The sequence below is a fragment of the Botrytis cinerea genome, chromosome 7 (assembly GCF_000143535.2).
Source record: "Botrytis cinerea B05.10 chromosome 7, complete sequence".
Classification (NCBI taxonomy): domain Eukaryota; kingdom Fungi; phylum Ascomycota; class Leotiomycetes; order Helotiales; family Sclerotiniaceae; genus Botrytis; species Botrytis cinerea.
In genome coordinates this window covers 591,560-604,455 of record NC_037316.1, presented here as the reverse complement: position 1 = coordinate 604,455, position 12,896 = coordinate 591,560, and the positions used below count along the sequence as shown (strand labels likewise).

At 45.0% G+C, this 12,896-nt stretch overlaps 4 protein-coding genes across 4 annotated transcripts; 2 read left to right on the top strand and 2 right to left on the bottom strand.

Annotated features, from left to right (window-relative positions):
• Nucleotides 1-409: 409 nt before the first annotated feature.
• Nucleotides 410-5,059, bottom strand: BCIN_07g01630 (hypothetical protein). The gene is made up of 4 exons (XM_001551396.2): nt 4,210-5,059; nt 1,516-4,142; nt 1,382-1,466; nt 410-1,322 (listed from the first exon to the last, which is right to left on the bottom strand). The coding sequence occupies exons 1-4, from the start codon at nt 4,331-4,333 to the stop codon at nt 1,075-1,077; spliced, it is 3,084 nt and encodes a 1,027-aa protein (XP_001551446.1). The 5' UTR covers nt 4,334-5,059; the 3' UTR covers nt 410-1,074.
• A 1,330-nt stretch (nt 5,060-6,389) lies between these two features.
• On the top strand, nt 6,390-8,337 carry Bcrrp8. Its single transcript, XM_001551399.2, has one exon. It carries the CDS (start codon nt 6,684-6,686, stop codon nt 8,178-8,180), a length of 1,497 nt encoding a protein of 498 aa, XP_001551449.1. The 5' UTR covers nt 6,390-6,683; the 3' UTR covers nt 8,181-8,337.
• Nucleotides 8,338-8,353: 16 nt separating this feature from the next.
• Nucleotides 8,354-10,286, bottom strand: Bcddi1. The gene is made up of 3 exons (XM_024693877.1): nt 9,986-10,286; nt 9,314-9,921; nt 8,354-9,255 (listed from the first exon to the last, which is right to left on the bottom strand). Coding segments are annotated over exons 1-3 (1,302 nt in total). The 5' UTR covers nt 9,988-10,286; the 3' UTR covers nt 8,354-8,563.
• A 1,163-nt stretch (nt 10,287-11,449) lies between these two features.
• Nucleotides 11,450-12,894, top strand: Bcpaa1. Its single transcript, XM_001551401.2, has 4 exons — nt 11,450-12,129; nt 12,195-12,599; nt 12,668-12,754; nt 12,804-12,894. Exons 1-4 carry the CDS (start codon nt 11,848-11,850, stop codon nt 12,846-12,848), a joined length of 819 nt encoding a protein of 272 aa, XP_001551451.1. The 5' UTR covers nt 11,450-11,847; the 3' UTR covers nt 12,849-12,894.
• The last annotated feature ends 2 nt before the right edge of the window (nt 12,895-12,896 follow it).

The following is a 12,896-nucleotide window of genomic DNA, read 5'->3' as shown; positions in this document are numbered from 1 at the left end:
TATTCCTCTTACCCTACCAGATTTCCGAACTTGAAATTCTTCTTCTCTTCCTTTCGTTTATGAAAGGAGACGTTATACACCATTCAAGAATTAGTTCTTTCCGTAAAGCTTTCTGGTATGAGGTATAATTGCCGGACTTGATTTTTTCTCAATGAAAGCGCAGTAAATCTTCAGACTCTTCACGCAGTGCTATACAAAGGCAAAGAAATTAAAATAGAAGATTCTATCCTCGATGATACATTTTGGCAATGAAGCTTTCATCCAAATGATAGATTAGCAATGTGAAAAGTCATTCTTTTCACAAAGTATCTAGACGTGAGACAGCATGTGCTTGTCGAAGTTCAATGTAGACGACAAAATTTACTTCAGGCCTTCAAGGCTTCGAGGTCCCGACAAATTATTTGAAGCTTGAAGGACCACTTCATTGTCAAATTTGAATCCGGATGGTAACAAAAACATCTTGAATTCATTGTGTGGTGGGCTTCATATTTCTCCTGGAAAATATTCAACCAGGAATAGTGTCTGCCAATGAAAATATGTAGTGGCTTAATGGTCACTGCCTGACCATACAAAATCCTCCATCCATAAATTCACAAATGTTGGTACGAATATCATCACAGTGATGCGTGATATCCCTACAGAATTTCCATTTCGGTATTACTAATATCATTATTATATTTGGTTATGAATAACACTGTATGGGTTCTGGAACTCTCTGGCCAGTGGCTTGTGCGAGCTCATCTGATGAAAGGCATCATCCCAAACTCAATCCATCCCAATTCATAATCTAGCTTTCAATCTCGAACTCATGATCTGGATCAAAAGATATTGGATACCCAAGACTCGAACACGAGCTACTCAATTATCTTCTGCGATGACCGACGATATCATTATTGACTGCGTCATTACACCAAGCCGTTGGCCTTGTTCCAACGTGAATCTGGACGGCTTCGGATTCACGTCTTATTGATAACTTCATTTCCGAACATCCATCGTTTAGGCAAAGTTTCGTTTATTTGTGTCTGGGCTCTCGAACTCTGTAAATAGTGAACATCATTGGACCCTGGTTGATCATTAATCCAAGTCAAGATTATTCAGATCATCTTGGACACCCAGAATACCAATAGCATAATGAACCCTCTGATGAGTACTAATCACGAATCCCTGGTCAGTAGCTTGCTGATGTTGTATTTTAACTCTTTCCACATTGCGTGCACCATTGACCATCTGTGGATTTACTCGCTCGTCCCTCGTCCTTGTGTACGGTGGACCTCTCCCCATTTCTCCGGCCTTGACCCAAGATGTTTCGCAGCCGGTAGCAACTTAAAAGAGGTCAGTAGAGGTAGAAAAATTGAATTCATAGAATGACAAAGTAACATACTAGCGAGTGATGTTTCCCAGCCCGTCAAACGAGCCACATCGTTCAGCCGGCATATCAGCCATGTCCGCTGGTCCGGATTTTGAAACTACAAATGGTCAGTACAAGATTACAGTACTCAGATATTACAGACTTACTTGAACCCCTGCCATAAAGAGACAGATTGTACTTTCCATAAGTGCTGCGCCGACTCCCGGATTGACTTGAGGCGTCATGCTTAGATCTGGTGCAATGCCAGCAGCGATACGGCCGAGCTCATTTGCAAAGAACGCCGTCTTACGAGCCGCCATACCTGCGGCTACCATTGCTGCTGGTGGCATAGAAGGATGAGATCGGTGACAAGAAATAAGACCCATATAATAATTCATCCAAATGCCAGCAATACCATAAGTTCGGTATTGCAAAGCTGGGCCAAAAGGAGTTTGAGCTGGTGTCGAAAATTCGTCGCCTAAAGGTTGAAAGTCTTCACCAAAATGGTCTTCAAGTACGCTGAATGCATTGCGAATATCCTGCCACTCTTCTTCTGCCTCAAGCCTTTGAGTTTCAAGATCCACATCTCCGCCCTCTGAGCTTTGAGGAGATGAAGTATGCGTTGGTGAAAATCCCATAGGAAGAGTCGGCTCCTTAACATTTGGTACCATGCCTGCAAAATTTGGCATTTGATTACCCATGGGGTTGTTGGCAGCTTTCATGGCTAATGTCTTCCTCTTCAAGTCTTTGGCGGCAAAATCTGCAAGCCTTCCCATCAAAAGAATGAGATGATCAAAAGTGCCGTATACTGCATCTAATCGACCGAGCGGTGCACGCGGAGGGCAAAGACTCCATTTGTCATACTCAGTGAAGAGCTTCCCTCCACTTAATATGCTCTGATAAACATCTTGTTTAAAGTACCACCACACAAGGTCGCGTTGCATTTCATAAGTTTCAATGTCCTTAGGGCTATAAATTCTGTTTTCGGTATCCTCCCAGACTTCATCGATAATGTGTCCAAAGTCATCGTAGCGGAGTCTTCGGCCCATCAATACTCCAACAATATTTTCGTCCACATCTTCTAATGAGGCTGCAAATTTACGTTTTTCTTCAATAAATGTTTTGCCCATATGTATTTGCTCCTGACGATAGTGTGCACGGTCTTCTTGACGTAGCTGTGCCCGTATGTCCTTCAGATGGCGAGTCATGCCAGTGAAGTCAATGTCTCTCACAAGGGTTCTTGCTCCAAGCAGATGGTTACTCCATTTTTGATGATCAGCACACCAACACTCATAGAACGCAAGCAACATTGTTGCAGCCAAAGTAGCGGGATGTTCTCGGCGCCCAGGCACGCATACACTCTTTGCAATCCTTCGTAAAGAAATTGCGTAGTGCTTTAAAGATGCGGTTATGTGGGTATTTTGCAGTTTTGCAATGTGTAAGCTGGCGCAAGCGAGCATTGCGTGGAGAAGGGCTTCATTTTTCAAGGCGAGCATGGGGAACGTATAAGTCCAGATGTGTTGTTGAGAAGATGGCACAGGTGTCCCCTGAAATATCAAAGAAGGATTGGCGGGGTTCCGCTCGAACATTGAAATACTCGGTCCAGTCACATTGATAAAATGACAAAATATCCTAGCTGTCATGCTGTCATTGAGTGGAGATGACCGTAGTGAAGGATTGTAAGCCGATAGCATGTTAGATCGATCGAGCAGTGAGGTAAAAGAGCGAAGACTTTGGTCTTGTGCATTCTGTCTAGCTTGGAGGGCAATCACTTGTCCAATGCCATATTCCATGTTCTTCTGAGCATTGAAATTATCATATTCGTAGTTATCAGCCCACTGATCATTATCCAAGCTCATTTCATCATCGTCAAATGTCCGTTCATTTCCCTGTTCAATCGTAGCATAGTTGTTCTTGTTGATGATATGATCGTCTGTATTTCTTGGGACCGTGTGATGTGAAAAGGTTCCATCAGATATATGACTGGCCTGCTGTGCCATGTCAAAGGGAGGTGTATATGCTGTTTCTAGAATCGGTGTCACTTGGTTTGTAAGTGGGGCATGTGACATGCTTGAACTCAAATTAGGTGGGTGAGAAAAGGCTGGTTGTTGCCAGCTTGAATTACTCTGAGTAGTCACCATAGGTGGCGAGAGAAGCGAAAATTGTGGATTTGTATTTTGTGCATATTTATGAGGGTAGGCGTGGGGTGTACTATTCTGGTCCACAATCCACGGAGAGGGACTTGATTGCATAACGGGGAAATTTCCACCAGGTGATTGTTGCTCAAAAAGAGCATTAAAGTCATAATGAGTAGGCCCAGAACCTGGAGGTGATCTATGTTCGGGAGTTGGTAAGTATGAACGATCCACGGTATCTCTTTGGGCTGGTTTTGTCTCTGGGGTTTCTTGAGAAGTGTTCCTTTGGACTACTACGTCTTGAGTCGCGCGACCAGAGAAAACGTGTATGCTTTGTTCAAACCCTTGAATTATCTCGTTGGGGGGTCTAGATGGAGGGCTGGTATATGTGCCCGAGTCACCTGGTTTCGGTGCAAGATTTGGTAATTGTACTTGCGGAAGAGGAGAAGTTTTGGGGGCCTCAACACGACGCTGATTTGACCGACCAGATCCCGACGAGAAAGTTGTCTGGGATGAATTGGCAAATGGGCCCCGGGTTGCACTTAAGGGATCCTTGAACACAACTCGCTGAATGTAGCCCTCACAGTGCCTTTTGGATTTGGAACAATTTTGACATGTTGGCTTTTCCTCTCCACACTTGATCCGTCGTTTTCTACATGCTAAGAGCAAGGTAGATATGTCAGTCATTTCAAAGATAACCTCGACTTTGGTGCGGTGTAGACTCACTTAAACATCCCGTTTTCGTGCGTTTCCTACCCTGAGCCTTGGAACCAGGCTTTCTTACACCTGCGGGACTTTCTTCTTCCTCTTCCTCCTCGTTTTCAAGATCCTGCGATTTCTCTGGATTCATATTGAAAATGGCCGTGGGTTTTGGTTCAAGCGTAGTGATATCTCCCCTCTTTAAATGGACAGTTCAAGACTCGGACCTCATGATTCCATCATGGTAATACTCGTGTAACCTTGGGAAACGTCAATTTTCGGTAGGTTCACCCGTGAACTCAGGAGACCATAATATATATTACAATAATCGAGCAAGTCGGCGATATTGCCAGCACGAGAAAGTATCAACAATAATAACCAATTTGTGTATCCTAAGGGATGTAAATCATTGTTATTTGCAGCTTCGGTTCAAATGTGTCATGCCCAATGAAGTATAGCTAGTTCTGCGTTGAAGTCTGCTGTGATACCAGTATTTGGGTGATTCAAGGCGGGATTAACCCAAAATCGTTAAGGGCTGAATAAGATGGGATTCCAAGTTCCAAGGTAAAACGTGGTTGCTCAGCTAGGTAAGGTAGGTGGGTGTTATCGATTGTCTAAATGATATCATTCAACGGCGACAACGAGAGCGAGGTAATAACGACAGTGGCGATGGCGACGGTGATGGCAATGATGATGGCGATGGCAATGTTGATGATCAAATTTGGATGTGGAAGAAAAGGCGTCAAATGTAAGGAGAGGTTTGAAGGAAAAGAAGCATCCAGTCTCTCTTTTTCTCAAAATCCACACTTCAATTTAGTCCGCGGTTCCCTGCAATACGGTTGTCGTTTTTTTGGTGGACCTTTCCTCTAGTTGAACCGAGCTTCACCCAAATTGGAAAAATCGACAAAATAGGAAGTAAGAAGGAAGTAGGACTTCAACGTATCACTACAGAGCTGGCTTTACGCTGTGGTGAAGATATTTGGAGATTACTGAGTAGACAGTTTTGAATTTTGGTGGCTTGCCGGATGAGAAGATCCCCTCAGAAGCTCAACATGTCTTTCACTCACAAGGCTGCGTGGGATAAGAAACGATTGGCTTGAGCTTATGAAAACCCCATGAAGTTGGGCTTATGGGATGGAAAAAAGGCTTGTCATCAAACTTAGGCACCCGAATAGACTGGTAACACTACCCTACGTGCCTACCCACCTTGGTCTTTTAGATCCGGGTGCAAGAAAGGAGAATGGGATGTTAGTCAGGGGTTGATGTGCAATGCTGCCATCTGGCTATTGGGTTTCTGTTATGAAAGATTGGCATTCCTAACCTTAATGAAGCATAATACTTAACTACCCATATAAAAAAGGAAGATTGGTAATTCATATACTACACGAGTCTTTGCCCTTGTGTTGCGGGTGGCCAACAGTCGATTGAACATCCAGGGATTGCATTTCATACTCCGTAATGTCTCGTTGGAGTCTTGGACTCTCCGCTCTATATCAACCTGCCAAATCTACCATATCACCACCGCTTCAAATAAGATATCCTTGTCTTGGACCTGTTTCCGCCGAAGAAGTATGTAACTAATGATAAGTTATCGGAGAAGCTAACGGTCTAGACCATAGTTGTAAACGACGCCGAAGGCTTTGTGGCTTTAACCATTCCGTTATAATCCCTTGAATAACGAGCAAGAAACAATAGTACATTTTGGAGCCCCTCAAGAGCCCCTCTTATGGTTTTTTTCAGGCGATTGTAAGAATGACAGGCTGATGATTCTAGTATCTTTTGGTTTGTATGCGTGTTTCCCACCCAAAGCCACTACTAAACTTTACCCCTGTTCTACCGACCCAAAGAAAATCGGTTCGGCCGTCTCCTACCGTTTCATCACCCCGTTATGACCTACAGCGATCATTCTACATTGGTAGTACAGTACATAAGGAGGGTTCCGAACTCAGACGTATTCGCCATCATAACCTAAATATTACTCAAGTTCTAATGGATGTGTATCACTCCTTTTGCTTTGGTAGGCCCCCGGGGAAGCAAATATCTCCAAACAAGGGTATCATGCCAAGCGGATATCACCGCAAGTTAAGACAGTCGAATTGGATCAAACTGCAAAGCAAGCACTCGCTGCCCACATGAATCATCGCGCCAAAGCAACAAATAATCGAGATTTAGCAAAGTAAAAGTACCTGATAAATCAGACATTGTTCGATTTCTTACTGAGGTTTATCGCGAAGAAGTACTTGATCCAACTAGGTAGGTAGGGAATAATATATCTGACATATCAAACAATTGAGTTTCGGTCAATCGATCATCATTCGGTTCGGTTAATAAGCTCACTCCCCAGAAGAATGCGCTAGCTGGAGCAGAAATATGGGGCCAAAATTCATCGTCGTTATCGAGTTTATCGCAGGAGAAAAAAAAATGTCTAGAATTTAACTCAACTTCCAACCTTACAACTATCAATCCACACAGCATTAAGCAAGCATTGCCATTTTATCGCAATGTTCGCGGTTCCAGGATGGTCAGTCTCATCGAGTCTGTTAAAAACTCAAAAAGCGGAGCCTGTCGCTGCAGCTTCAAAGGCTGATGAAGAAGGAGCGCCTGCCGAGACGAAATCGAGCAAGAAACGCAAACGCGCAAAGAATCCAGATGTTAACGCAGCAAACTTGTCGGAACTTTGGGATTCGGTCATTGAAGGCAAACCAAAAGCAAAGAAAGTAAAGAATGCCGAAAAGGATGGAGAAACAAAAGAGAAAAAAGAGAAGGTAGCCAAGGAAGTCACCACAGACGAGGTTGAGAGCAAACCTGCAAACCTTTCAAATGAATCGACAGAAGTTTCGGAATCTAAAAAAGAAAAGAAACAAAAGAAAAATAAGAAGGATAAGAGGGACAAGGACTCAAAACCATCCGATAATGACCAATCTACGAAAGACGACACCTCGACCAAAGCTCCTCCACCTCCTAAGCCCGCTGCGAAATTAACACCACTTCAAGCTTCTATGCGTCAAAAGCTCATCTCCGCCCGCTTCCGTCACCTCAATCAATCTCTATATACTACTCCGTCCGCCGAATCCCTCGCCACCTTTCAACAAAACCCCGAAATGTTCACCGAGTACCACGAAGGTTTCCGCCGTCAAGTAGAAGTCTGGCCCGAAAACCCCGTCGACGGCTACTCTCTCCAAATTCGCCAGCGCGGTAAACTCAGACGAGATATGCGAGGCCAGCCCGCCCAAGAAAAGACTGATCTCACTCCATTACCAAGAACAGACGGCACATGTCGCATTGCTGATCTGGGGTGCGGTGACGCAGCTCTCTCCACAGGTCTCCAAAAAGATCTCAAAAAACTCAACCTTAAGATTCACAGTTTCGATCTCCAAAGCCCCAGCCCCCTTGTCACTCGCGCGGATATCGCGAATCTTCCCCTCGAAGACGGAAGTATCGATATTGCAATCTTCTGCCTGGCACTCATGGGAACCAATTGGATCGACTTCATCGAAGAAGCCTTCCGCATTCTCCGCTGGAAAGGTGAACTCTGGATCGCCGAAATCAAATCCCGCTTCGGTCGCGTAGGAGGAAACAACAAGAAAGTCGTCGAGCATAGCGTAGGCCACCGCAAAAAGAACCAACCCGTCAACAAAAAAGCCATCAAAGCCGCCGACGACGAGGAAAACGAGGCGGATCTCATGGTGCACGTTGACGGCAACGAAGACAACAAGCAGGAAACCGACGTATCGGCTTTCGTTGAGGTTCTGAAGAAGCGAGGATTTGTTCTGCAAACGGAGAAATCGGTCGATTTGAGTAACAAGATGTTTGTCAAGATGCATTTTGTCAAGGGTGCGACGCCTATCAAGGGCAAGTGTGTACCAGTGCCTAAGGGTATGCCAGAAGGAGAGACATGGAAGAAGAAGCCCAAGGCTAAGTTCTTGGATGAGCCCGAAGATGTACCTGTTTCCAGCGAGGCGTCAGTTCTAAAACCTTGCGTCTATAAATTGAGATAGGGAAAAGCTAGCATGAGTTAGTGGGGGAGCGTACTGTAATTAAAATGGAAATGATGGGCACATGTTTAGCACTATCTTGGGGATTAGATTCGCCCATTTCATAATTTCAAATCACAAAAGAGCAGATATACAATGAAGAAGTAAATCATATGCACCAAGCCACACATCTGCTATGCTAACGCCGGTTCTGCTATTTATGGTTTTATCGTCAGACCACGTCATCAAGAAGATCGAGTCCTGTGTCCTCTGACTTCGCTCCTTTCTGCCTCTCATTCTTTCCGTCTTGCTATGTGACGCCAAGCTCGACCTCTGAACGTATTATTCTCTGAATGCACTCTGTATTATATCATAACCTAGCGCATCCAATCCGACCTAACTCCACTCTATCCTTGGAACAGGAGACCAGCTGCATACTGAACATCACCCCCACAAGCTGCCAAGGCATTGACAGCTTCATCGCGCGAGAATCCCAAAGCTACAAGTTGATCTATGTTTTCTGCCGGAAACGATGGTTGCTGCTGCTGTGGTGGTGGAGCCGATGAAGCAGAAGTAGCTGGTGCTGATGATGCGCTCTGAGGTGCTTGCTGTCCTGTCGAAGGCCCTGAAACTGCTCCAGATTTTGCTCCAATGGTTGTTCCTCCTGGTCCCTCGAGTTGTGGTTCCTCTGCCCTCTCATCCTCCATATTTTTAGGAATATCCGCCTCTCCCAAAAAGCTAACCTCGACACCTTGAATGATGAGCTTATCCTTGGACAGATCTATGCAAGCTTGATGTCTCTTTAACATGTCCAAGCCCAAAAGCAAATCGACATCTTTGCCTTCCATGACAGTGAAGCTGCAAGGAAGAAACATGCTTCCGATTTTAATCTGCGCGGAATGAACTCGACCAAGAATAGCGGCAGTACCAACTCCTCGTGCGATACCTGCGAAACGTTTGTCGACCAGTCGCATTATACCACAATCTTCAGCACATTTGGGAGACATGATGGTAGCTTGGGCACCGGAATCGACGAACGCTTTAACTTTATGTCCGTTGACCTCGACATCGATGTATAACATATGAACACGACCGAATACTATTGATTGATCAGATTAGAAGCTTGGCGCAGGTAGAATGGGGTGTCTCATGTCTACCTTCGGGATTGTGCTCAATAGCATTTTGCAAGTTCTCCTGCACTCGTTGCTCACGGATCATCTCCGCAATCCTCATTTGCGCATCAACATCAAAAGGGTCGGCATTTAGATCCGCAATTTGCTGTCTCCGTCTAGCCTCCTCACCTGCTTCCCGGCTTCGCATTTGGTTCAGTACTGCTGCAAATCGTTCTGGACTATCAGCAGCTGCTGCCAGTTCCGGATTTTGACGAGCGACCTCTCGTCTCATTTCCGCATTGCCTATCAACTGTAATCTGATTGTCTCTGGATCTGGCTGTTGTTGGCCTCCTCTGCCTTGAGGTGCGCGAGCAGGTTGTGAAGTTCGTTGTGCGGTGGCAGCAGGAGGATCTCTGTATTCCCTAACGTGCAAAGCAAGCATCTCTCCATCACCAATCTGCAGTTGCTCCATGGTCTTGTTGTCATCGTGTAGTAGTTGTCCATTGTGGTATAGATGTTGATCTCTCTTAGGGATGCGAGATTCGGCTTGGACAGATTCCTTCAAAGTGCCCACCGTGGTATCTTGGGGTATTTCGAGAGATATAAGATCTGCATCATCGTCTGTAGGAGCAGTAATGGTTAAAGTGATACGCCTACGTTTGAAATTATCAGCTTCAGCTCACAAATCAAGCACGGCTTTCGGGATCTGGAACGAACATTTTGAAGATTATGTCACGGGTAGAACTTCTGTAGCAGTAACAAGTATTGTACTTTTCAATATTAGAAGATATTAGAAAGCAGAGGCTATTCTGTATATTAGAAAATCTGGGATCTCAAGAGAAGCAGTGAAACGTATAGAAAAGATTGATAGTTTGAAGTTGAAATTGTAATTGTAATGGTGATGGTGATGGTAGAGGGGTTATTAACTATTTCGGTCAGAGCTTGGGGATAAGTAGGTATCCATGTATGACGAGAGAAGGCTGACACTTATATTGCCGGTGCCAGGCCCGTTATGGCCTGAAATAGAAGCGGATGAAGCTAATGGATTAGAAATGGGGTCAATTTGTTTGTAGCGAATATCTACCTGTGAGGTAACCGATCAGTGTAGAACTACATGCACAGTACATGGCAAACTTTGTACCGCGGAAAGTTCTAGCATCAATCAATCTTGTTTGCCTCTTCTTTGCCTCTTCTTTGCTTTTACATGTACCGACTTTACCAGATTTGCCTCTTGGCTTCACCGTGCATCCAGACGCATCGATGTCAATGAGTGTGACGGCACAGTCTTCGGCAGCAGGAAGGTTTGGTGGCCGATTCGTGCTCGTTTTCAGTGGCAGTGCATGTCAAAGAGTGATGGGTCTACCTGGGCATATTCTTGGGGAAAGGTAAGATACCGGTTTGATGCTGTCGATCAGCATTGGTACCAATGGTCCATGATACTCAAAATAGCGCAGATGATTTCATCTGTTGACTGCTAGGTACCTGAGCAGTGGCTAAAGGTTACTATGCGAATGCAGCCATACCCGCACCCGACGATGAAACCCATGGATGGGCATAAGCCGATTAAAGAGGGTAAAATGGGAGATCCGCGTCCATTGGTGACGAATGTTGTTCCGCAGGCAGGCAGTCAAGGTATATGCAATATCGTGTCGGTACTCTGGACTATTAGAATCTTGGAGGTATCCCTTATTGATGCGACGGTAATGATGTGACAACAAAGACATATAAGCGGGGACCTCTGCCTCATTGCTTCATCTGATAGAAGGAGATAAACGGGTATGGATATAAATATAGAATTTTCGGGGTCTATTCTTGTGCCCACAAGAAGCAGATGCTGTGCAATAGAAGAAATGTACCTCAACAAGTATCTACCCATTAGCCTAGTAGTAACTGAACGTCACCTACCCACATGTTTTGAGCTCGTATATCTTGTTCCACCATTAAGAGAGATGAACCGTCACCACTTCAAGCGTGGGTGTCAAGGGGAATTGGAGAAGCCATCTACCTTGGCTAGCTAGCATGATGATCGCATAACAATGTGATGCAATATCTGCTGCAATATCGCTAGTAAGCAGCTTGACATGATCGTATGGATGTGTGGAGAAATAGCCATCACACTTCCTAGAACAAGAGCAGCATGAAGACACGACTACGCAGGTCTCACTCGAAGTTGCACACAATGGCCAATAATGACGATGAGCTACATGCCTGCATGCCCGTCTACCTACCTGTCTAGGCACAATACTACAAAGCAGCCTTGTTGGCACATGATCAGACCATACGCCGTTTGTTCTCTGGTGCCTTCTCTTTCGGTCTTGGTGGCGCGGGTGCTAACTCTCTACTATCTTCTCATTCGACTTCGCTTCCATCAATTTCGCAATTGCTCCATACAATACGGTGAATGGACTGCTCGTGCGGATCCCATCGATCTCCAAATCTCATAGAAGCAATATTTCACATTCCATATTTCTGCCCGTGGGGACTTAGGTAATCGCTCAAATCTAGAACTAATTCACAATCCCTCTCCATAAGGCTACTAGCATTTCTCGGGTCCCAACCTAATCTAGAAAGTTGAAATTATGTCGGAAAACGAACAACGTGAAGGAACACCTCAATCACCCATTTTATCAGAGAGTCCCAATCCCGTAACCCCACGACAATCCGACGACCAGCAAGAACCTCAGAGAAATTTTGTAATCATACCTGAAGATCAGCGAATCAAAAACTTCCATATGTATTCCAATTCTCATCGGGATCTTCACCCGTATACTCGTCCTCTGACTGTCTCCGATCTGGAGTCTGTTTTGGCCCTCGAGAATATCGCCTTCGAAGATCCAAATGAGAGAGCATCTAGAGAAAAGGTTGGTCATCTATACCTCAATTCCATTCGCGTCTAGAGAATTTGACGTGGCTAACCTTCCACAAGCTAAGGTATAGACTTACCAGATGTGGTGAGCTATGCTTGGGTATCTTCTGCACCATGATCCCCGGCTCCGATCCCAAGATCGAGACTCTTGCCACAGGACATCCTGTTGAAACCAGTCGAAGGAATGGAGCGATTAGTGTTCTCATCGGTCATGTCATTGCAGCCAAGACACATGACACGACAGCTTCGGATGCATCCATGGGAGTTCCTGAAGGGTGGGAAGCTACTAAACCTCCACGTACAAATGTTGGCCATCAAGAAGATGGCCGGACTATAGTACTTCACTCGGTTGCAATTCTGCCGGCATTTCAAGGACGAGGTTTGGGGAGAGTTCTCATGGCTGCGTACATGCAACAAATGAATGGTGCTGGAATTGCTGATAGATTGGCTCTTATCGCGCATGATGTAAGTTTGCTCTGACTCGAATTTTGCATGGTTTTCACATATGTTATTTTGACTGACATTCATTCAAGCATAAAGTGAATTTCTACAAGATGCTTGGCTTTTTAGAGAAGGGTAAAAGCGATGCTCAATTTGGTGGCGGCGGCTGGTATGATATGGTAAGTTGCAAATCTGATCAGTCTTGAATAGACACTGACATATGGCCAGATTTATGAACTTAAGACTCCCGAGGCACGAACAGCTTATGGTTAGAGAGAGATACCCTTTACAGTTTTGGTTCACACATGGTTCATTGTCATT